General features: G+C 32.8%; 1 protein-coding gene across 6 annotated transcripts in view; it reads left to right on the top strand.

Moving 5' to 3' along the window:
* The first annotated feature begins 16,354 nt into the window (after window positions 1-16,354).
* The window catches only part of Atg16 (Autophagy-related 16), a 257,472-nt gene continuing 248,678 nt past the window's right edge, over window positions 16,355-25,148 (top strand). For 3 of the 6 annotated variants that reach the window (XM_077428924.1, XM_077428923.1, XM_077428921.1), the window contains exons 1-8: window positions 16,386-16,708; window positions 17,252-17,368; window positions 17,451-17,616; window positions 17,845-18,007; window positions 18,086-18,174; window positions 20,294-20,465; window positions 20,537-20,642; window positions 20,723-20,865. In XM_077428924.1, the coding sequence (XP_077285050.1) occupies window positions 16,609-16,708; window positions 17,252-17,368; window positions 17,451-17,616; window positions 17,845-18,007; window positions 18,086-18,174; window positions 20,294-20,465; window positions 20,537-20,642; window positions 20,723-20,865 (1,056 nt within the window). In that variant the 5' untranslated portion in view covers window positions 16,386-16,608. Of the gene's footprint in view, window positions 16,709-17,251; window positions 17,369-17,450; window positions 17,617-17,844; window positions 18,008-18,085; window positions 18,175-19,010; window positions 19,068-20,293; window positions 20,466-20,536; window positions 20,643-20,722; window positions 20,866-25,148 lie in introns of all 6 variants that reach the window. The other 3 variants (XM_077428920.1, XM_077428919.1, XM_077428922.1) reach the window with 3 other exon arrangements.

Genomic DNA, 25,148 nt, shown 5'->3' with positions numbered 1-25,148 from the left:
GCGATCGACTTGGAGTCACCAACCAAGGTCATTTTTCCAATCCATTTTTTACCTTCTATTTTCCCTATGGTTATCAAACGGAGAAATCCGTATTTTGGACCCCGTATCATGCGTCCGAGGTACTCCATCTTTCTCCGCTTGATGACAGAAACAAGTTCCCTGCCTCTCCTTATCATGCCGAGGACAGCTTCATTTGATATTTTTTGGTCCACGGGATCTTCAGCATACGCCTGTAGACCCACATCTCAAAAGCTTCGATGCAGCTGATCATCCTGGTCTTCAGAGTCCACATTTCACATCCATGTAGTAACACTGTCCAGATGTAGCTCTTCGCGAATCTCAAACGCGTACGAAGATTGAGATGCTTGTTTGTAAGCGCCACCTTCATTTTGATAAATGCTGTTCTAGCCATCTCGATGCGGATTCTTAGATCTTCATCTGGGTTCATCTCTTCATTCAGCCAGGTACCCAGGTATTTGAATCTTTGCACTCTTTCTAACATAGTTAAATAGGCACTTTTAAAAAAATAAATTGTCGAAGATATTAACTCTAATCTATTCCAAAAACATCCTTTGGTCTCAGTACCATAAGATAATAATAACAAATTTTCTAGTCCAAAATTAAAAACTGTTTTACATATATTACATACATGCAGATTGAACAAATGCCAAAATGTATTCAAGATAATTTTCAATTAAAATAATGTACAATATATGTACATATGAACATACAAGCATTCAATACACTGTTCGACACGAAAAATGGTTCAGAGACGAGATATAACTTTAAATCGGTAAAATTGCGAGCAAAAATCTCGTACTAGTACAGCACACTTCCAATTACCCCTTTTAAACGAAAACAACAAATAGTGTGGTCAGAACACTATCTTAATAAACATGTTTCAATAGAAAATACTCAATATAAAATAGTAATAACAGTGGGAAAAAATCCCAAGTGAAAATACGTACTTTTGACTTTTGATTTGAACTGGATGACTACTTAGAGAGATTTGAAAGCTGAAAAGTACTACAAATGGAAGATAAAATACCCGACTATAGATTCCAATATTCATTTTGAACAGGAAATTAACAGATTTTGAGACATCGACCGAACAACACCAAGATATAGAAAAATCGCGTGATTTATAAAACACATACATATATCGAATCAAACATTAATATCACTGTTCGTCATTTTTCGAACAGTGATATTAATGTTTGAAAATATTAATCGTCCAATTAATAAAATGTGTCGCATGTATTGAAAACGGTAAATTATTCTACATACAAAATTTTCCGCCCAGTGCTTTGACTTTTGAATTTTAATTAAAACATATGACCAATTGAAAATACCGGACGTACAAAACTCCACGCAGTTGTGCAGTATTCATATTATAGAAATATATTTTTTATAGCTGTATGGCACTTGTGTTTCAAAATGGCGTTTGCAAGCGCAAATGATTGATGTGTTCAAAACGTAAATCAACCCTAGATGAAAACGATGTCACTTCGTAGGTGGAGGAGGACGGGTAATTTGGTAAAATTTCAACGATACATATCATTATTCAAAACGATCACGTTTATCTTAAAATGGAAATATCGAATTAATTTGAACTTTTTAAAGAATTACTGAGATATATGTACTTATCGAACTCTTAAGTATATCTGAACCTAGTATTTAGATTAAATATATCGAACTAACTCTTAGCTGCAATTGATATTATCGAATGTACTTATTTGACTGTATATATTATGTATATATTTGACTGTATATATTATGCCTATGTATGTTGATGGAGTGTCGAGCTGCAATCAGGTGAATGTAACATTTGTCTGGTGTACCACATTGTTCGTCACACGTCAAGTGGATGCACTTTATGAAAACTTGTTGGAATGTCAAAACGATTACATGTGAACATACATACATACATATATTCCCAAATTTCCGAAATACGCATATGTATTTTGCTATAAAAAGACATGAAGAATCGATATTTTATAAACACGCAAATGTACATACGTACATACATATATAAGTAATATACCTGAGCCGTTATATTTGAAAATGGCAAGTCTACTTTCTTTTTTTTTAAAAGTCTACTTTTAAAGTCTCAATTTTTCGTTTAATATTTAAAAATTGATTTTAAAATAGCATAAAATACTTGTTTATAATAAAGGAATTTCACTGTATGCAAATTAGAGTATGGCAGTTTGCGCATTATCATGCTTTTAAGATTATATAGTTTTTTTCGTTATAATAAAATATATTTTTTTAATATTTCGTTCATAAAACGAAAACGACATACTTTGAACTATGTATAAATTTTATTATAAAGCAAAAATAAAATAAAATAAATAATTTGTAGCAATTCTCCGGTCGTCCGTTTCTCGATTAACAATGTTTAAAAATATTGTTGACCTGTAATACGTTTATTCTGCTTTTCTGAGATTCTGGATATATTCAATGAAAATAAGTGATAACAGTTCGTGAATGAAGTCAAACAGAAATAGTATTTTTGGAGCTGAAAATTGGACTTCCGCGACTTTAAAATATAACGGCTCATATAATGATAAAGATTTATGTATATGTACATACAAATATGTATGAGCAATATACTTTTAAAGGGGGTAGTGCTTATACGTATATTTTCAGTGTTCAAAAAATTATATATTGAATGATTGCATAAGTCCATGCCTGACTTTTATAAATTTCGGTAAGCGTTTTTACCGGCAAGTGGGCATAAGCTTATGCAATCGTTTCATATTATAATTTGTATTATAATATGAAATTATATTAGAATACATACAATTTCGTATTGTAATACAAATATTATATTTTGAAAGTCAAGAGACAACCTTCAGAGTGTATAGTATTAAAATTAATTTAATTTAAGCTTACTTTGAATTGAAATTCAATTCGTTTTATATACCATTGAATGGAGTAATACTATTTTATTATAACAAGAGCATATTATAAATATAAAAGAAAATGTTCTTTATATTATATACTCGTTAACTCCCACTATCAATAATTTATTATTATTCTCAAAAGTCATAAAACAGATTAAATATTACTTTTTCAATATATTAATATTATTCCGCCATTGAATTTCGGCATATTTCAATCTTAAATATGCGTCATAAATATGTAACATAAGCAAAATCGACTTTTGATCACATCAAAAATCAATCAGAAAGTATCGTAATTTTCAACTCCAAAATATTTAAAATAAAAATATATACATATAATATATAAATATTAACACTGACAACGATCGAAGAAATAGTGCGAGCAATCTATCAATACCCTGACAAATTAAGATTGAATGCGAAAATTTCACAAACAAAATAACGATTAGATATGTGAGACATTATCAATTATGAGCTCTATCATTAATATTATTTATTAATATTTTTTTTCAGTCAATTTTATATTTGATTTTTTTGATTTTTAAATGCTTTTTATTATTACGAAATTATGTTCACAATACATCTTATATCTATTTTAATAGCTACTGATCTACTGATCATTTTCTATTTTACAATTTTAATTTAATTTGGTTAGTAATCACAGTATTATATTATTCTAATGTTAATCTAAAGCATAATAGGAAAAAGAGCTCAAAAACCTATTTACAATCCTTACAAATGTTCATAATACATCTAATACATAATATTAATTAAAGACTATCTAAAGTCGATGACCTAAAGCAGATTGTGTTTAGGTAATCTGTGTTTATACCTGAAGGGTATAGACATTTTATTGTAATCACCGAGACTCTTCACAAGTGCGTTAGTATGGTTATTAGTGATTCTTTCATAGAATCTACTGGTTAGTTTGTTAGTAATGTCTGTAACAAACGGAATATTATATAAAGCATGCAGTTTTTTCAGGTTAGTATATATGGGTGTATTATAAATTATTTTAAGGGATTTATTTTGTATTACTTGGAGCTTGGAAAGGTTAGTATTCGAGGCGTTATTCCATACAGGTGAAGCATAGGTTAATAATGGTAATATGAGCGCGCGATATAATTTTATTTTATTTAGCGTTGATAAAGAACTATGGCGATTAAATATTGGATATATTGAGGATATACCCCGCATCGCCTTGCATTTCGCTGCCTCAATGTGAGGTGCCCATCTCATTCTTTTATCAAACGTTACTCCTAAATATTTTATTACTGACTGCCATTTCAGACTTTCTCCAGAGGGGATTTTCAGATCTGAACTTGGCTTATGTTTTCTAACACTAAAGAATATGGTGTCTGTTTTGGTTTGATTAATTTGAATTTTCCACTTAGTGAAGTGTTCAGTCATTGTTTTAATTGCAAATTCAAGATTTTTAAGAATAGTGTCTGGTTTTTTGCTACTTGTGAAGCAAGCTGTATCATCTGCATATAGGGCTATGTGACAGTTTTTTGGAATAGGTATGTCATTTATATATATGGAGAACAAGAGTGGGCCAAGCAAGCTCCCCTGCGGAACGCCAGCTGCGATTATTTTTGGAGACGATAATTCATTATTTACGCTAACCACTAGCTTTCTACGAGTTAAGTACGATTTGATGATGAGAATTAGGTAGTTTGGTATTTTGTTAATAAGGAGCTTATGAATGAGTCCATCGTGCCAAACCGTGTCGAAGGCCTTTTCTATGTCGAGACATACCATTCCGGTACTTCTCTTCATATTAAAGTTCTTCGTCACGTGTTCAGTTAGTCTTGTTAGTTGTTGGGTCGTGGAATGTCCAGTGCGAAATCCAAATTGTTCATTTATTAATTTCTTATTTACGACTTTAAGTAAACGTGTGTAGATTATTTTTTCCAGAATTTTTGAAAGCGTGCAAAGTAAGCTAATGGGTCGATAATTGGCCGGGTTTTTTGAGCTTTTATCGGGCTTAAGTATGGGAATTACGTTGGCTGTTTTCCAGTATTCTGGGAAATAACCGGTGAGTAAACATGCGTTGAATATTTTAGATAGTGAGACTAAAGCTTTAAATGGAAGTTGTTTGATTGTGATGTTATCTATTGAATTATCTATTGAAGTCAATTTTATATAAAATCTATCGATCCTTCAGCGTGCGTGGTCATCAATCACATGCACGCTCCACAGACCACGCTAATTGTTCATGTGGATAAATTATAATTTTCCCGGGAAAATGAAAGGGCCTTTCGTCACGCATTCCCACGGTCACGCGGCACACAGTTTGGGAAACCGTGACCACTCATACAATGCGACGCTATCTGCCACTGCAGCATCCACTCCTCACCGCGTCGTCCCGACTTGATTAATCGGCCATTGTTTCGGGCCCGGTGTTCAAACCACCCCCTCGAACCACCCCCATAACCCTCCCATCCCGTAGTGTTATCCGGCAACCCGTGAACTATGATTTTTCCCCCTGTTTCGTACACTAGGAATATTCACCGCGAACAATGGCTGAACGGCAATGGTGTTGCAGACGCATCGGCAGACTGACTAGCGCAATGCAGTTCAAACGATTTGTCAACATGGAAAAATATGTATGTGGGCTTATGTATGTATACCTTGACTTTTAAAGGCTTTGTATATTTCATACAGCATCGATCAATTCAACTGAACGACTATTGATTTCATCTACATATGTACATATAGCAGGAAATTGCACTGCAATTTTTATAAAAGTATGTAGGTACTGTTGCTATGGTATGTTAAAAGTTATCACACATTTAGTAGACTTCTCAAAAGAGAATATAATTAATTGAGTAATCGTAATTATAATAATATAGATAAGTAATATAATATCATTATAATAATATAGATAAAGCAAGGAGATACCATATCACCTAAACTATTCAACGTGCGTTTTCAGTAACCTAGAATAGGACACAGCTGGAGTAAGCATCAGCGGTTGCTTCTTGATTCACCTTTGGTTACCAGACGATATACATTGTTTTAATAGCTCGTGATCAAGCTGACTTACTTAACAGACTAACACAGCTGGACAGGGAAAGTAGGAAAGTGGGATGAAGAATTAACGTAGATAAGACTAAACTAATGTTCAATATTTATTGCATGCCTGATGACATTTAAATAATTATTTATATTTAGGTCAAATGAGTTATGTCCAGTAGTAAAGAAGAAGAAATAAAGAGACGTATGAAATTAGGGTTTGGTACATCCGCTCTAAAATCGCCAGATTAACAGAACGGCAGCTTGAAACGTAATTCTCGTTTTCTCGAATGATAGATTGCAAATCAGATGACGAGTAACCTTTTGATGTGCACAGATGCAATTATTAAAATTGAGTTGGATCTTTCTGGCGAGTTTAATAAAGCAAGATTCGGAACTTATCGAATCTTGCCTTATTAAACTCGCCTGAAAGATCCAACTCAATTTTAATAATTACCATTTTAATAATTGCATCTGTGCACATCGAAAGGTTACCCGTCATCTGATGTGCAATCTATCAATCGAGAAGACGAGAATTGCATTTAAAGCAGCCGTCCGTTAATCTGTCGTTCAATTTGTCTGGCGATTTTAGAGCGGATGCACCGCATCCATGAAATTATGATGAATTAAATTTGGACGAATGAATGCGGTTTTTAAATCAAAAATGCCACTCTGCCTGAAGAAAAAGATCTTAGATCAATGTGTTTTGCAAGTGATGACGTGTGTGTAGATGTGAAACATGGACATTGAACGCCAATATGCTACACTAAGTTCAATGCACTCAAAGAAGTATGGAACGTTGTATGCTTGGCATAGCAAGGAAAGAAAGGAAGCGGGATACGTGGGTTAGACATACGACAATGGTTGTCGTTATAGTAGATAGAGTGAAGAGATTGAAATGGCAATGGACGAGACACGTGGCTAGAAGAATATACGAAAGGTGGACAAAATAAATGCTAGAATGGTACCCGAGAGAATGCAAAAGGGTAAAAGGAAGACTACAGGGAAGATGGGTAGACGAAATTAGTAAAATGTGTGGAGTGAGATGGATGAGAGTTGCGCAAAACAGATTCGAGTAGAAGCGTGTTGGATAAGTATACTATTAGATATACGTATTTATGTTGCAAAGTTTAACTAGACACATCTCCTGCAATCGACATTTGGTAAACGTTAGCTCGGATGAAATCTATAATACTTAAGCTACTTAGTTAACAAATAAAATGTATTTGAACATAAACGAACGAACCTTCTTCACTGTGGTATATATAGCATTTCACATACACATTCCGAGAAAGGCTTACCAAAGTGACGTTAATAGATGTTTCATCGTCGGATTGGGCCAATATCCATGCTTAGGACGATATTTCCATTAGTACCCGAAGAAGACAGATGTGCGTCCTTTTGATGAGGATCTTTGGTGTCTGTTCGGGCGTGACTGAATGAAGGTTTATTTTCATTTATGTTTGGTGAAAAATGCCGCGAAAATCTGGCCGGGTCATTTATCACGTCCCCGCCCTTATGACAACCACCCGAGGAGCTTCAACCCCAAATTGAGGAGCTCTTCTTTGGCGAGCGGTTGAAATTGAACGGCTTAAATCGCTCCCAGAACTAAAACTTTCGACGACAACATTTCTGATGGCTAATTTGTGTGAATAATGCCGGTGCTATCAGTCAAATGTTTATTACAATTTAATTCGCTTACCTTGCAATTTCATCTTCATCTTCTATGTACATATATCCTTATACTTGTGTGTGAAGTGAACACAATATTATACATATATTCACTTTTCATAATCACAAATGAAATAATTAATTGAAAATTTTAAATTATTTTTATATAAAAAAACAAACGAAACTATTTTTCTTAGAGAAAATTCCTATATTATTATTTTCATAGCAAAATTTTCACGGCACTTAAACTGAAAATGGCTAATATTCCAGCAGCAATTAACACACTTTATATTACTAATTTTAATTTTAAAATACACAGACACTTCAAAACTATTTATATAGCAAAATGTAAACCGAATAACCGAGCGATTTGACCCCAACTTAAACTGTACGGTTACTAAGTAACGTAACAATTTACAAGCCACATGCATACATACATACTGTTTATGATACAATATGTAAAAATATAAAATAGGTAATAGCATTTAATATAATGTATGCAAAAATAGATAACTGTTAATTCATACATCCATAATGTGTGTATGTATATAGGTATTTCCTATCTATTTTAGTTTATGTCAGGTGAAGTATAGGAATATTAATAGTAATTTCACTTGCGGTCATACTCGCCAACGACGTACATATATATGTATATATGTAATGAAACATATGTGAAATGGAATAAGTTTAGGAAAGGTTAGCAATGTATCTTTGACTGCAAAAATACCAAGCCTATAAAAAGAAAAAGATATGAACATGCAAAGAATAAATCGTAATTTATTGCTAAAATAATGAAATGATTTAAACTGTCATATTTGACTTAGAGTAGTTGTTCAAGATTTATGTGAATTTTCATATATCTATAAATTTATGTTTTTCTTTGAATATTTTCTCTTAAAACTTTTACGATTTATGTATATAAAATTTCACTCATAAATTTTTATTTTTTCAATGTTTTTTCTATTTAAAACTTAAATGTTTGAAATTTTTTGTTCATTTTGTATTTCGCAAACTTTTTTTGCCACTCCCCACTTCAATACCTCAAATAATTCCAAAATTAAATTAACATAACATAACACAACGATCATAAGCCATTAACACAGTCACCAATACAGTCTTACTGTTTCTAATAGTTGGTTCATTCATCTGTTTTGAGAATTTTCTCGTTTTAAACTATTCAATAAATTGAGTTTCTACAACCTTTGCCATCTCACATATTCCAATTATTATATTTTAATATTCTAAAATTATTTTCGTTCAATGGTACATATTTACATATATTTTTGACATCTTTCTATTTATATATTTCCAGAACTTTTTTAAGAAAAACTGTTTTCCCATTTAGTATGATTTTTTCCAGATTTAGCTATGAGACGAAAAATATCATAACTACACTGTACATATGTACATACATATGAACATATCTCCAAGAGAACGACTTTTGTAAGTATTTCGTGCCGAGAACATTTTTTTGAATTTCTCAATTTGCAGTATCAAAAATACATTTCGGCAAATGGAATTCATAGCAAAAAAAAAAAAATGTTAAACATAGCCAGCAGTGTTGCTTAATGGTAGCGCGTATGTTTAGCACCAAGTGATCAGTGGGTTCGATCCGCTATACTGCTGGTTAGATTTGGGGGTATTTGTGACTCCAAATCGATCGTTTCTTATCAGAGTTTGCCAATTTTATCTGATCATTGTTGAAATGGTTCCTCAAAATTCATCTTTCCTGTTGTCACAAATCTTCTGTATTTATTGTATATACAACTTGTAAAAATTATGTACAAATCTAAGATCCATAAATTTCTCAATGGATTAATTATGTAATTAATTAATTAATTAATTGTTATTTCGTATTCTTCAGCTTCTGGAAATACAGTGATTTAAGTAATAATAAAATGCTGCATTGTTTGTAATTAATTGTCCTGGAGGGCACATTGGAGTCTTCCTGAGAAGCCTTCCTAGTATATATATCTATGTAAAAATAAAATATCAATATTTTTCTCTCTGCACCCCCCCCCCCCCCCCCCCCTAAAACATTAAAATTGCCAATATATATAGTTAAGTCATTCAATTACGTTTAAATATAATAATTACAGCATTTGGTGCATTCAATTTTAAAATTTGAATACAAAATATTATTTTCAATATGAAATATTTGAATATCCCATTTTTCCATTTATCTTGCGTCTAATTTAGGGTTAAAATGAAAAAAAAAATGCTTTTGACGTATTACGCTCGGTTAACCCTCTTTGACACGCTCCGCTCCGCCTTTTGATTCTTTGAAACCTGTTTTATTTTGTACTTTTCAGCTGAATAAATTTGGCGCAAGTTCGTTGTATGCGTCAGGTGTAGACAACCCCTCAAACTACCCTCTCGCTTCAGATCTACATTAATCCAACCCCCGCTGAAACGTACGTAAAAAGATTGCCGCAATAAAGTGTCTGGGAGGGTCGGTTCAAGATGATATCATTTATCAAATTAAGAGTCACCTGATCCCTTTATGAACAATTTCAAGCTCATACCTCCACACGGCAATCCATCATCACAATGATACCATGTACCAATGTAATAAGGCAAAAATACACCTACAGGTCCATTCGTTAGGAAATATACCATACTATAGATAATAGAAATATACCATACATATGTATGTGGTAAAAGAGCTAACGACCAATGCATTTAAATGAAGGTTTCCGTAACGCAACTAAACGAGCGGCAGTGGAAGAGGCTTTAATGCATTATCTGTGTTCAAAGTTAACAAGTCCACAAGTGCAAACATAATTAATGGCTTTTGTTTGAAGTCCGCCACAAAGTGTTGATATATTCATATCGTGAATATAATCCGCGAGCGTTCGTAAATTGAAATATCTCATCAAGGCAACTTCGTTCGAATGGAGGTGGTATTCGTACTAATTTTACACAAAAATAGACATATATTTATAGGACAAAGGGGGATTTAGTTCTAGCAATTTATATGAGAGGTTCTATGGTGGTCTTTTCAGCTTATTAACTAAAACTACTGTGAAACGCGCGTGGTCGTCTTTGAGAATTAAATTAAATGACCCCTCCCTCTATTTCTCTCTCTCTTCTCTCCACAGGCAAACAAGCCCTCAAATTTACTTGGCACAGTCTCAAATGAGGATTTGCATCTGCATAATTAAGCAAAAATTATGTTCAATTAGAAAAATAAATACGTAAGCACTACAATTCGCTATATAATAGCATGCGAGTTGTAAAAAGCTTGATATAATCTATAATAATACATATCGGAAAGATTAAATGGAAATTCACATGACACATCTTATTAGAAATCATTTTCATCAGACATTCGTGTTATAGGATTTTTCTTCTTCTACATATTATACAGATACATTTGTATATATACATTATTTATTTGTTTATTAAAAGTAAGTAAATATGTGAAAAAAATAAACGACTAGTGAATTTGCAATTGCAAATCGAAGCACTGGATTTTTTTATAATTACAGGAAGGCCTTACAGGTAACCCCAATGTGCCTTCCTGGCCAATTACAAACATTGCAGCTTTTTTTTATTATACAAGTCGCTGTATTACGACACTGAAAAACTCGCGAACTAACGAGACATCTATGAATTGTACATACATTTTATTGTACATTAATCATACTCAAATAATGGTGACATATGTAGTAGGTAGGAAGGATTTTAGACAATTTTTAATCGGGAACCGTTTCATTGGCAAACTCTGATAGGAAACGATCGACCTGGAGTCACAAATATCCAGGTCTCACCAGCAGCACTACAGATATACTCTTATTTTCAATCGAGGTCAGCTCATGGGATCGAACCCGGCGCCTCTCGACGCTAAGCAGAAGCTTAACGACTGAGCTTTGCTGCTCGCTTAATATATAAAGATTATATATGTATATAAAGAATGTGTGTTTGTGTCCTAACGCTAGTCGAACATAATGATGAATCGATAAAAAGCCTAAAATTCTCATTCGGAGTCGAACCTGCGAACTCTCACACGAACACAAATATCCTCTTATAGGTATACCCGAGTTCAAAGCTTTAGCCGTGAAACCATCGTAGAATATTTAAATGGCCTTTTTTCAAACATTAATTGAAATGTTTCGTTCTCGCTATATAAAAATACATAATTATAATAATTTTATTTAGCAAGGTTTTGAACATTTTTTTTTGTTTTCAAATTAAACAAAAAAAAAAAAAAAAAATGAATTTCGAAATATACCAGCTCGGGTTTCGAACACTCTTACAAGGAAACCACGGCCTCTTTCAGTGATATTGTTATAAATGATACATATTATAATGTAACCACGTTTTTCGACCTATGTTTATTATTATTCAAGGTTGCGAGGTCAATGCCCGAAGTTTGTTTATAATTGATTTCGTTTATAACACGAACAATTATTACGTTAACCTCTTGACTAAAACCATTTTCTCGAATGTGTTCATATAAGAGTAAGTATTTATAATTTTATTTAGCAAGGTTTTTAACTTTTTGTTATATTAAATTATTTAAAACTAGCTTTATTACCCGGCTTCGCTCGGTATTTGTAATATAAACCGCTTAAACATTATCTAATAGTAAACATTTTATTAAAAAATATATATATATATATATAAATAAATTAAAGTTTTTAAAAAAAAAAATTGGTTTATTTATTTTTTATTTTTTTGCCTTTTAGGGGTTCGCCCTCGGCACCCCCTGAGCCTTTTGCCGTCTATGGTTTCGCCCTCAACACCCCCTGAGCCTTTTGCCGTCTATAGCTTCTCCCTCGGCGCCCTCTCGCCTTTTGCCTTTTGCCGTCTATGGCTTCGCCCTCGGCGCCCCTTGAGCCTTTGCCTTCTAGGGCTTCGCCCTCAGCGCCCCCCTGAGCCTTTACCTTCTACGGCTTCGCCCTCGGCACCCCCCTGAGCCTTTGCCTTCTAAGGCTTCACCCTCGGCGCCCCCTGAGCCTTTGCCCTTTCAAAAATAAATCGAATCGAACCTATGAATCGAAAAAAAATCGAATCATTTGTTCGATGACGGTTGCGCCCCTTACGCCCCCTGTGGCGCCCCCGGCGGGACCCCATGGAACTGCACCCTCTGTGCCCCCTGCGGGAACTTTGAATTCTTTGAATCAAAAAAAAATCAAATCGGCACCTATGAATCGAAAAAAAATAAATCGTATCATTTATTCGATGACGTCACGGATCTACGAACGAACGAACGAACCAAGGATATATATATACAAAGTCTCTTTCCAAATTATATATTAGATATACTTAATTTATTATTAATATTAAATTAATTATATTTAAACGATATTTGAAAAAAAGAGGATAGCGCATCGAGCACAACCTGTTTCTTTATATATGTATATGTATAACATAAAACTTTATTTTAATTCGTGTATCAAAATCCTTTCCGAAACCACCCGTTGAGATCAACGGGCCCAAAACTAGTAAACTCTTATGATTTCAAAAAGTATTGCGATGACATATCGTCTTAATTCGAGCACTGTTTGTTAAAATATGTTTGTATAAAAAAAACATATGTAATTCAATTATACATATTATATAATACCACCTTACTACGCATGTAACGTGTCTCAATTTTTCAATAATTAATATTGTTATTTTTTTATAATAGTCTGAATATTCGCCATACTCTACGTTTCCATTATTTGCAGTCAACCGAATATTTTTATTGCGATGCAAAATAAGACAAATATATTCACATCGAAATAGTACAAGCCACCGCTTGGATTTCAGCCAGCAGACTCCGTGTACTGTCGGGGATGTGTTTCCTGGACTTTCGGTATGAGGATTAACAAAAGGCCCACTTGTATACGACCAAAAGACACGGAATAATAGTATTACTACCGGGATAATGGTGAGTATTCAGCTTTCACATACATATTTAGCAGCATTGTGATTCTTTGGCTAGGATTGTAATCTCAATTTATCGACGAGCTTTACGTCGAATAGAAAGATTTCCGCACTGCGTTTTTAATGTGATTAATGTTTTTCGCGAAAACAATGACGACGACGCCTCATACATTATTACTTTCTCTTGTTCAAGAGGTTTGTTTTTTTTTTATACATCCTTTTATTTAATACCGAACGTACGCTCTTAATTTCGCACAAAGTAAACTACGTCTTGGTTTCCTTTTTATTGGCTTTTTTTCTTCCATCGGACCCTTTGTCTTCTTCGTTTTTATTCAGCTGTTTCTATTGGCTTTTATTTGAAAGAATGGTCCCGGGTTGTAACAGACAGGCAATCTCTTAATTGCCATTGTTTCACGGTAACTGTTCCAGTCCACCAGCACTGTAGACAATCACGGTAATAAAAGTTACATCTAGATATGTTCTCGAGTCTATTCACGAGGTCTGGTGTGCCGCAAAAATCGATTATTTTATTTCGTTTCCCTTTGTATTCTATTTACATTTTAGAATAGTTCTTGAGAAAGAATCGCCACAGCTAAAAGATACCAGTATACTGGCATTGATACCATCTAACTTCATCAAATTTTATTTTAATTGAAAATGACAATCTGATCCAATTTATAAATGTATACAAAATTTTTAATATTATAACAGTTTTACTGTTATTTTATTATATTTTTAATGAAAATTAACACGTATTTCCAGATTCGAATAATATTATATTTGCTTATCTAAAACTGGAGTAAATTACTTACATATAGAATTATGCGATATATAATATTCTTTGTTTTAACTATAATAATAATATTAGCAATTGTTTTAACACTTACTATGTACATATTGTAGATTCAAAAAGTATCATCTACCGTTGTCAGCTAAAAGCTCTATCATAATTTAATGAAAGTAAGAAGAGGTTAGCGAAAATATAAAATTTTATGTTTTTTTTAATAAAACGAAGGCTTGTTAAAATTGTGTCAATAAAATGAATGATCATTAAATATACATAAATATGTACATATGTTATCATTTTAATGCAATATGCATGTAGATGTTGTGCATTTCTTTGATATAGTTTGTCGTGTGACCAATAGATGGCCCTTGGAAATAATTGACATTTACCCTTTGGCTCTAACAACGCAATAGCATACCAAAATAGCTGTACCTACATAAATTATTGCAAAAACTCGTGTTGTGACAAAATACAAATATAACACGTTTACAATAATATCAGCGATTTTGCATGAACGTTCTTGACACTTATTCTATGTATGTATGTATAAATCAATACTTACAATCAAACGCATTTAAAAATTTTATACCCAGTCAAATACTAAGAAAAAGTGCAAAAGTTTACCATTTTAAAAAATTTCAAATCAACGTGCAAAGGATTTTGAATCATTCAGTGTCTAATTTTTAAATTTTGCTGAAGAATACAATATGTATGTACTACTAAAATTAAATCCAATTTTGTTAATATATACTAAGTTATTTTCAGTTCAATCGATAATTCATGGGAAAAGGGAAATAAATCATTACAGTTGTTGGCCATGTCAATTTTTTTGTCAAATTGACAAAAGAAACCCATTTATTTCGGCGCTGGCGCATCGCAGCGCCGGAGACTAGTCATAACTTTGCCGCTTGGATTTTAATATTAAAAAATAAAGATCTCATGGTATTGTTGAGAACTGTTCGTGAGCTCGATGATACTGATATTCATTGCGAACTGATTGCAATATTTCACGAGAAAACTGGTTGACCGATTTTAGGGTGTGGCCAGTTTTCTCGTGACCAGTTTTAGGGTGTGACCAGTTTTCTCGTGACCAGTTTTAGTGTGACGGGTGATTACGTGTGACCGATCGAGAGCGACCGGTTGTCCTGTGACCGGTTCACATTTGACTAGGAATCGTACGTACATGTACCGACTTCAGCAGGTATCCGGCCGTACGAAAAGTATTCTTTGGTACATTTTGTATGGGTATGTTCATTTCAACCGTCACGTTTACGCCACGGCAGGCTTACAGCAGTACCCGACATTTACTGTTCATACCTTACATCAACATCCGTCAACGTATCGTATCCGTCTTTTTGGCCATCGTGGAGATATACACGTGAATTACGTACCATGAGTCTGCCGCTTTGCTGTTTTGGACCAATTATCGATAGTTACAGTTGACAGCTGTTCAATCTTTCGACATGGTTTTGGCGCTGACAATGACTTTTTGAGAATGCTTCCTTAAATTTTGTAGATTTTTTGGTGATTTGTGTTTTTATTTTATCCAGTATTGTTTCAAATAAATTGGTATCGGGTCATACGGAAATAATTTAAAAAAATTTGTCCATCATCCACAAGCTCCTTATACAATGTCCAAAACTCTCCTTCGGTTTTTCTATTTTTTAGCATGGTATGCACATCAAAACGCCTCCGTGCTTTTTTATTGCCTTCTTGAGCTTCTTCTTCTAACAACAACGAGATTATACGTAATTTTTCGTTCGATAAACGCCGAAACATTTTTGCTGACGCGTAGCTACGAATGCATGTGTATGCATTAATATTGTAAGTACTCGACAATACGACGTAAGCAATATTGCGCCGTATCGTTATGGCCTGTAATGTATAAGTAAGCCGATTTTGCCTTGCACTCGGCCAAAGTGCTGTGAACGTGACGTGACTGCGACGTGTAGGTAGATATGAATAGAAATGTAATAAAATGACATATTTGAAACGGAGTCGTGCAGTGCTGAAGCCGTGCAGTGCTGTTAAGTATGAACAGATCTTTAAATGTATATTTTTCCTCTTTGTACTATTTTGTGTATGGACGATTGCAAAAGTGCTTGGACCATAAATGAACGAATGTCACTGTTGACAGTTGTCAGTTGAGTATATGTCAGCGAGGATTAGACCGGGCAAACAAACTTGATTTCTGAATTTTTATCTTCTTTAACGATTAGTACGCTTTTCTATCAACGAACACGTTTTAACGTTCACTAAAAGTTATGACATTTTTCGACAAGGTGTCAAAATCATCACAATAATTTTAAAAAATCGACTAGTATTGATCATTGATGCGATTCTACGATGGCTGGCGGTGAACCTGAGTGGAGAAAGTCAATCTTGAATCAATTGAACGAAAGAAACAAATTCGAAATACGCTGTTTTCAAGATTTAATCAACCAACGTAAGTGCAACATAACCTACAACACATTGCTTGAACTGGTCAAGGACACTTCTTATATACTGGTTGTTTATTATTAACTGTATGACTAATAATATTTTCGTGACCGAATGTTATATTGCATTTTTAACATGTAATTTCATACTGCTTTATTTTGATAATGTATTTTTGTACAAAAAATTGCATACAAACTATGGATAATATTTTATTGAATTAAATCATTTCTAAAAAAAAATTTAAATTAACAATACACAAATTCAAGGACAATCTTAATTAATAACAGCGTAAAAATTGTCTTGTCCAAATTAATTAATTAATATTAAAATTATTGTGTGAAATTTTTCATTCAAATGTTAGAACGATATTTGTTTATGAAATCAATATTGAATATTATCAATGTTTACATTTTGTGAATTTAATATGTAAAGTGACTTTGATAGTTGTATTTTTATTACCCATTGTGAAGCGCAATCCAATGCCAGAATTCTATTTATAAATAATGTGAACGTATTATATACATATAATGTATTATATTTATTATTTCAGATAATCGACTGTTCGATATAGCGAATACATTGAAATCAGAAAACTTACAGTTGACTGTGCAAAATGAAAAGTTACGCGTTTCAAGTTTTGAAACAAACGTTGGTACGGAGTATAGAGGTACGAAATTACACTTTATCAACAATTAATGTTTAATTATTTATATTTAATTTAAATATTTTATTTTAAATAATGCTTATAGGTTCAGTATCGTCCGGTACAAATGAAAGAGTTCAGCAAAGATTATTGTCACAACAAGAAGAGCTGACGGATCTTCACCGAAGGATAGGAGAGAAAGCCCAACAAATTATAAATCTTAATGCAAAGTTATTAGAGTCTGAAAAAGCCTTGGCCTCAAAAGAAGAATGGTATTTGGTTGTTTTTGTGCAAAAATTACTCTAAAACGAGTTATTGCTTAGTGATTTTTTCTGTTTACAAGTAGAATTATCTCATTGTTCCAATTTTATCGCAACTGTGTGATAAGAATAATAAATCACTGACGATTTCTCGTTTGAGATAACATCTTTTTTATGCTGGTACAGCCAAATTTTCCATATTTAAAAAAAAATTCTTATGTTTACTTATTAATTTTTCAGTCTTAATCAATCGAAAGCAACAATAGCGACATTAGAACTTGACACATCTCGTTTACATACTAGTCTTAAAGAATTGAAATTATTGGAGCAACATTTAAGAGACGAATATCAAGCGTTACAAATAACATGTGCCGCTTTAGAAGAAAAATTAAGAAAGGCACAGGTATATTTTTACTTTATTTTTTATAAACTTTCAACTTTTTTCTTTTATCAAACTCACGTACACATACCTATGTTTCAGGACGAGAATCGGCAATTAGTAGAACGCTTAATAAAATATAAATCCAAAGATGCTGATAAAATGAACGAAGAAAATGAGAATTTTCTAAAGTAAGTTTATGTGTATGTGCACGTCTGAACTTTCTTTCTAGTTTTTACATAGTTTTTTTTTTAATATTGAATAATTTTTAGTTAGAAATTCAGAGCAGCACAGTAAATAATTATCTATGCACATTATATTATATTTTTGTTTAATAAATTAACTGTCTCTGCATGTTTTAGTAATCGACTAATGTTCGTTTACATGTAATTAACAACTATATGGCCCAGAGACTGATTTGCCTATTCAAACAATGCTAAAATAACTTTTTATTATTTAAATAAATGTTATTATTATTTTTTTAAATTTTACTACACGCTATTATGAGTATATAATATACAGTATGGAAGCTTTTTTAAAATACACATATAATTTGACTTACTTTCAGTATACCAAGCATACTATTCTTACTTTGTGACACATGTATTATTAATTCTGTGTGTTAATGAATGGTAATATCTATGTTTAAAGCAATCTTTAAATTATTGCATGTACATACATATACATAAATTCGTGCAAAATTCATAAACTACTATGTATAAACAGAGCATATATATTTTACTATTTATTTTCTTACATACATACATGTAAGATAAGATTTATGGTTAAACCGCTTTATTATAATTGATTTGATAGTTTTTTTTTTGCTTCTTATAGCTTACTATATTGTCTCTCTATTTTTTGTTGCTTTTTTTTTATTTAAAGTAAAAAATTTGCTATTTATTGAATAATATTTATTAGATTGGATTTTGAAAATTTTGGGTAACTAATATTTTCGAATAATTGAATTAGTTAATGCGTGTGTGGTATTCTTCTTTTTTGGTTTGTGTGTATCTTATTTCAGCAGACCAACTAGAACAGCCTCGTTCTCGTTCATGCAGAAGTTAAATAGAGTCAGCATCGGGTAAGTCCACAAGTGACAATACGATCCATTGGGCATTGTGAAATTATATTTTAGATCCATCATGTAATACTTGGAAAATTTAAACAATCATATTATTAATAATCGTATTATAATAGCATCGGCTGGAATACTCGGTGGTGGATTCATAGGGATAACATACTATTGATAATTTCAATGTAATATGTCACAATTACCAAATCTAAATTCATGATTCACCATTATATTATCTGCATAGTGATTAGAGTTAATGAAATTCATTGTGAATATATTGATATAAAATCATACATTTTCATAATGACCAGTGGAATATAAATTTAGCATGAAATGGATGTGTTTATTATCATAAAGAGATACGTTTATTGGCTTTATATAATAATACACTGACAAGTATCATATGGTATTCAAGAAAAACCTTTGCTTCTGCTCTTATTATATTCAAATTGTATTGAACGTGTTTTAACAAGGATCTTCAAGCTTTATATTTCTAATATCATAACATTTACTTTAATATAATGTATTTCGACATGCTAATTTTACACTAATCTTATTACAGTCTACAAATATATTAACCATGTCTTGTTTATATTTCCTTAAAAAGTATTGTATTCGATTTGTATTATTATTTTCAATGTATACTCATTTTCTGAATAATTTTCATGTTTCAAATTCAAGCTACTTTGTAAACTTAATTTTAATAAATGATATAATATACATTAATATGTATGCATTATTATTTTTCCATTCTTCTTAATATCAATAAATATTTGAAATAACGTAAATTATTTTATTTAAATAATACTAATTCTTCATTTTTTTCATTGTATATTTTCTGTATGTAGTATGTTCTATATTTAAATCATATTTACTGAAATTCATTGTTATTTGTCCATTTTCTAATCTACATACTTATTTTAAATATTGGGTGTATAGTTTTATCTTCATTAGATGTTACATTATCATTTTTGACATGGTTTGATTTCTTAATTTTATAAAAACAATTTTTTCTTACTTGTCTTTCGATTTTAAATACTACATATAATCTTTATTCAATACCACTATTTGTAGCTTTGATTGGTAACTTTTTTTTAATTCTACTATTACATTGCTTTAGCCAAAAAGTTATTTTTCAATTTGGGTTTTTTTTACAATCGACCATTATTAGTAGAGTCATCTAAATTTGTTGAGAATATGTATGTATATTACAATTTTAAATTAATTTTTTTAAGAATTCGCGGTGAACGAATGCGCCGAGAGCTCGAAGATGCTGCCAGAGAAGGACCTGGAAGTGCAACTGGTTCCGAAGACCGAGTGAGCCTCGGCTCTCTTGATTTGACAGGACCGTCACCGTCCTCTCCATTTTACAACGTAGAACTTCCTTCAAAAGCTTCAGTTACATTTGTCAGTATCATCTATGAAATACTATCATTATCACAAAAGCTACACGTTTGAGCTAACATTTAATTATCTAGGATGCCCATGATGCCGAAGTGAATGCTGTAAAATGGTGTCCGACAGATCGTCTCATTGCGACCGGAGGTGCCGATAGAAAAGTCAAATTGTGGGATGTATCAAAAGGTGACAGATAAATACGAATTTATCGTTTATTATTAATAGAGTTTATGCTGTGTTCATTAAACTGTATCGTTTGTTTTAAGGTGGTTGTGAAAATCGAGGAATTCTAGTCGGTTCAAATGCAGGAGTCATGTCAGTGGACTTTGATGCAACCGGAACACTAATACTCGGAGCGTCTAACGATTTCGCCAGTCGCGTCTGGACCATATCAGATCAAAGACTACGGGTTTGTTATATCTTTTATGATTAAAATGCATTTTTTTTTTGTACTTTCATGTTCACATGTATGTATTTTCATTCTTGATGTAAAGCGAAACAACGAAACAATCAATACATCTATTCATTTTTTGTGAATCATTTTTTGCGTCTCGATGGTGGTCATAAATCGCGATCGATCTGTAGTTTCGCTAATGCGCCAATGGCGTGATGATAACATAATGGAAATGCTTATGATTTACGTCTTCATTGATATCCCACGATATCTCTGCGGAGATGTTCGAATCGTGATTGTTTACTTGGTACATTGGTAACCGAGGAAATGAAAACTGGTTACCTTTTGCTTGTTATTTGATGGCTCCAACGTGACTGTCTGACTACCCATTTTGTTTCTTCACCCCTCAAGCTATATTTTATCATTGATTCTTGCCAAGCGGAAGAGATAAACAGTATCGAAATATATAAAATAAATAGATAAAAAAGAGCGGAAGAGATAAAAAGATCTTTAAAAAGTACTCATGAATTTAAGTATCTAATATTATATTGCATGAACATTTACATATGTATATAGATATATTATTTTGAATGCCAATTCCAATAGTTTTAAGTATCAATATGCCCCATAGTATTACATTAGACAATAAGCAGTAAGAAGTAGTTAAAATTATTTATATCTAGGTCAAATCATTGACATGTCCAGTATTAAATTAAAGAGACGAATGAAATTAGGATGGAGTGTACATATTTGGGCTAATGAATGCCGTATTCAAATCTAAAATGCCACTGTGCCTGAAGAAAAAGATCTTCAATCAACGTGTCTTGGATGCGAAACTTGGACATTGAACTTCAAGATGCTTCACAAAGTCCAATGCACTCAAAGAAGTATGGAACGCTGTATGCTTGGCATAACGAGGAAAGACAGGAAGTGGAATGCGTGGGTTAGAAATATGACAAGATGGTTGATGTAATGGTGAGAGTAAAGAAATTGACATGACAATTGGCGGGTCACGTAGCTAGAAGGATGGACGATAGATGGACGAAAGAAGTAACCGAGAGAATGTAAAAAGGTGCAAGGATGGTCATAGCGGAGATGGGTGGATGAAATCAGAAAAATGTGTGGAAAAAGGTGGATGAAAGTTGCTCAAAACAGAGACGAACGGAGCGTGTCGGAGAGGCCTTCATCTAGTAATGGATCGCGAATTGCTGTGAATGATGATGTACACACATACTACAAAAACTAATCAGTTATTATTTGTCAAAATACAAAACAAACGTCACTACTAAAGTGCAAACATCACGAACGAAAGTTATCAAGACAGCTGTGGCGACTATAAACAGAAAATAATTAGAAACGTAAGATTGTAACATCCAAGAAAATATCAATGGGGTGGCCGAAAAAGGATAAATTGGCGACGAAAGACTAGAGAACTATTCCATGGGTTAGTATTCCAGAAGTAGTGCAGGATATGCACTACTTGAAAAGATGAGTAGAAGGTGACGAGTAGATCGAGAAGTGAAATGGCTTTCCTTTGATAATTAAATTTTGCTGGCAAGATTTGTGAATTCAACAAATGTAATATATATAAATATGTATATATGCATTAGCGTCGCCAGGCCCTAGTAGAGTGCGGTCTGCACCGGGTGACACCATTTTTGGGGTGACACCAAATTGTTTAAATTGAAAAAACGCTAATTCGACATATTCGTTGTAAGACGGTCCTCGAGCGACTACAAGCCTCATTGTAATTTCTGTGTATATATATATATATATATATATATATATATATATATACAGCTTTCTGTATTCGTACAGCTTTCTGTATATATACAGGTTTCTGTATATATACAGCGTTCTGTATATATACGGCTTTCTGTATATAAAGCTTTATGTATATATACAGCTTTCTGTATTCCTTCTGAAAATCGTCTGGTGCAGCTACATATATAGCATCAAATATGAGCCATAATTGGCTTTTGTTCGAATTTCTGAGAAATTAGTGTATGTACCTAAAGGTAAGAAGATTAACAGTCAGACGGAGACGCAATCCAGAAACAACGTGTGAGCTTAGCTTCTCTTTCGTCGCTTCTCTCTCCTAAGTCATAACAATTAACAAGTATTAATAATTAAAAAAAATAAATAATATAAAGTATCGTTACTTTTCATTACAATACATATCAAAATTTTTTGGTTCATTTGCGTGAACTTTTTTACAAACCCCATTTGAGCTTCACTTACGAAAAAATTCAGGAAAAAATTTGCCTCTTATCCGATCGTTTTCATACTTTGTCATATTGCTCATTTTGATCATCAATATAAGTAAATGGATCCTCCGTCATTACGATGGTGCAAAAATATCGTATAAGATAGTTTGAAAACTTTCCCTCGAAAAAGTGCCTGACGTTTATCCAGTGTTTTTTTTTAGACTGTTCTCACTTTTCGCCATGTCAGATTTCAATTTTTTAAACGGTAATTGGACTATTCGTCACATTGGGGTGGTCACAAAGACAATTTTTGCCATGAAAATCGCGACTACACAATATTTGGCACTCAAGTTCTCGTTACTATGATAGTTATCGTTAGTATGATCGACTTTTCGGCTGCCAGATGTTCCGTTATAGAGATTTTAGTGACTTTGTGACGAGTAATTTGTCACCAGTAATCACCGAACCGTTTAAACGCCTATAACTTTTTCTTTTTTCACTCTATATTTTATTAATTCTTTTAATTAAAGTAAGACTTAAAGATTTCCGGGGGTGTTTTATTAAGTTTTGGAGACACAATTGTTCTACTGCACCAGGTGACACCACCCCTAGCGACGCCACTGATATATGTACTGTATTTAAATGAAACATTTTAAGAAGTACATAATGCCAAGAAGAGATCAAAAGGGAGAGAAATTGTGATCTAAAATAGTGAAAGTATGAATTTTGACAAGACGAATAGATAGAAGATGAAACGCGAAACTGAATGCGGAAATGGTACCCAAAAGGTTGTAGAAGGAACTAAAAATGGCAAATTTGTACATGTATGTGAGTACATATAGGACTTTAATTCAGCAGCTGATGTCACGAGATGCTAATTATTTTTCCTTGCCAAAGTCTTATTCTAGCGCATCTAAGAATTTGTCTCTAGCGGTAGCTTTATAGCGTCTCACGACTGGAGCTAAACGTCCCGTAACCGGTTAATCCATTCACAGAGCCTGCCAGTTTCAAACAAATTAGCTTTTCACGTGCTAATCGTTAATTAGCCAAGTTTCCAGTAGCGGCCATCGTTTATTTTTCGCGTGTGCTCAGTGTGCACACAAGCACTCAATAAACAGATTGCACTCGTTCACTGGAAACCAGTCCGAATGACTTTATTCGATCTCGTAAATTACATACATACAGCGAATGAGAAACAAACGAAAGCAAAAGCTCGCCGCTGAATCGGTGGGTCGCCTAATCTCGCTTTTTAAAAGTCATGACCTGCGAATGATAAAAAATATGGATATGTACGGACATACATATGTACATGTATATATGTACTTGGGTCTCGTCTGAAGAACGTGTGAATGTCTGAAGACCGCAATCGGTTACTGAGAACCCATCATTTTCAATTAGTAGCAGAACTCATACTCGCCGATTGAACGGCACGTTGCGGCTCGCATAGGCAATTTTGAATTGAGCCAATAATGAGTAGGAAGTTTGTGTGAAGACAGAACAACATTTATTGGTGCTCTATAGACCAATCGGCAGTGTTTTGAGATAATCGAGTGGATAAACACTCAATATTGGCTTCAGCTCTCAATAGTATAGAGATTGGGGAATTGGTGGATACAAACTACATAAGCTGGTAGGTTGACACGTTTCAAAGCTAAGATTCCACGAAACCGTTGAAACTTCTATACTGGGAGCAAATTAGTAATAACCTTCACTATTAAACAATAAATCTTCTTTATATTGTGTCAAGTTTATCTTGAAAATAATCCTAAAGATTTTGATGAAATTAGATCAAACTACCCTTTTTAGACTCAAAGCAATTTACACAGGTCTCGAAAAACTTGTTTATATTACTAAATTCAATTGGTGTTTACCTAGGCGACTCACATACAACATGTATTGAAAATCAAGAAAAAGTTGCAATATTTAATATATTTTTTAAATCATTTTTTAATTCAATAAATTATTTTACTGTCAATAGATTCGAATAATTATGATTTGGCTAAAACATTTCAATGGGCCATGAATTTTACCAATATATTGCATTGTTTAATCTCTTAGTGAATTAAAGAAATTATAAAAGCTTGTCTTATT

This window comes from Arctopsyche grandis, chromosome 4 (assembly GCF_051622035.1).
Source record: "Arctopsyche grandis isolate Sample6627 chromosome 4, ASM5162203v2, whole genome shotgun sequence".
NCBI classification, from domain to species: domain Eukaryota; kingdom Metazoa; phylum Arthropoda; class Insecta; order Trichoptera; family Hydropsychidae; genus Arctopsyche; species Arctopsyche grandis.
Note: the sequence above shows the minus strand (reverse complement) of the source record. Positions and strands in the feature narration are given on the sequence as shown.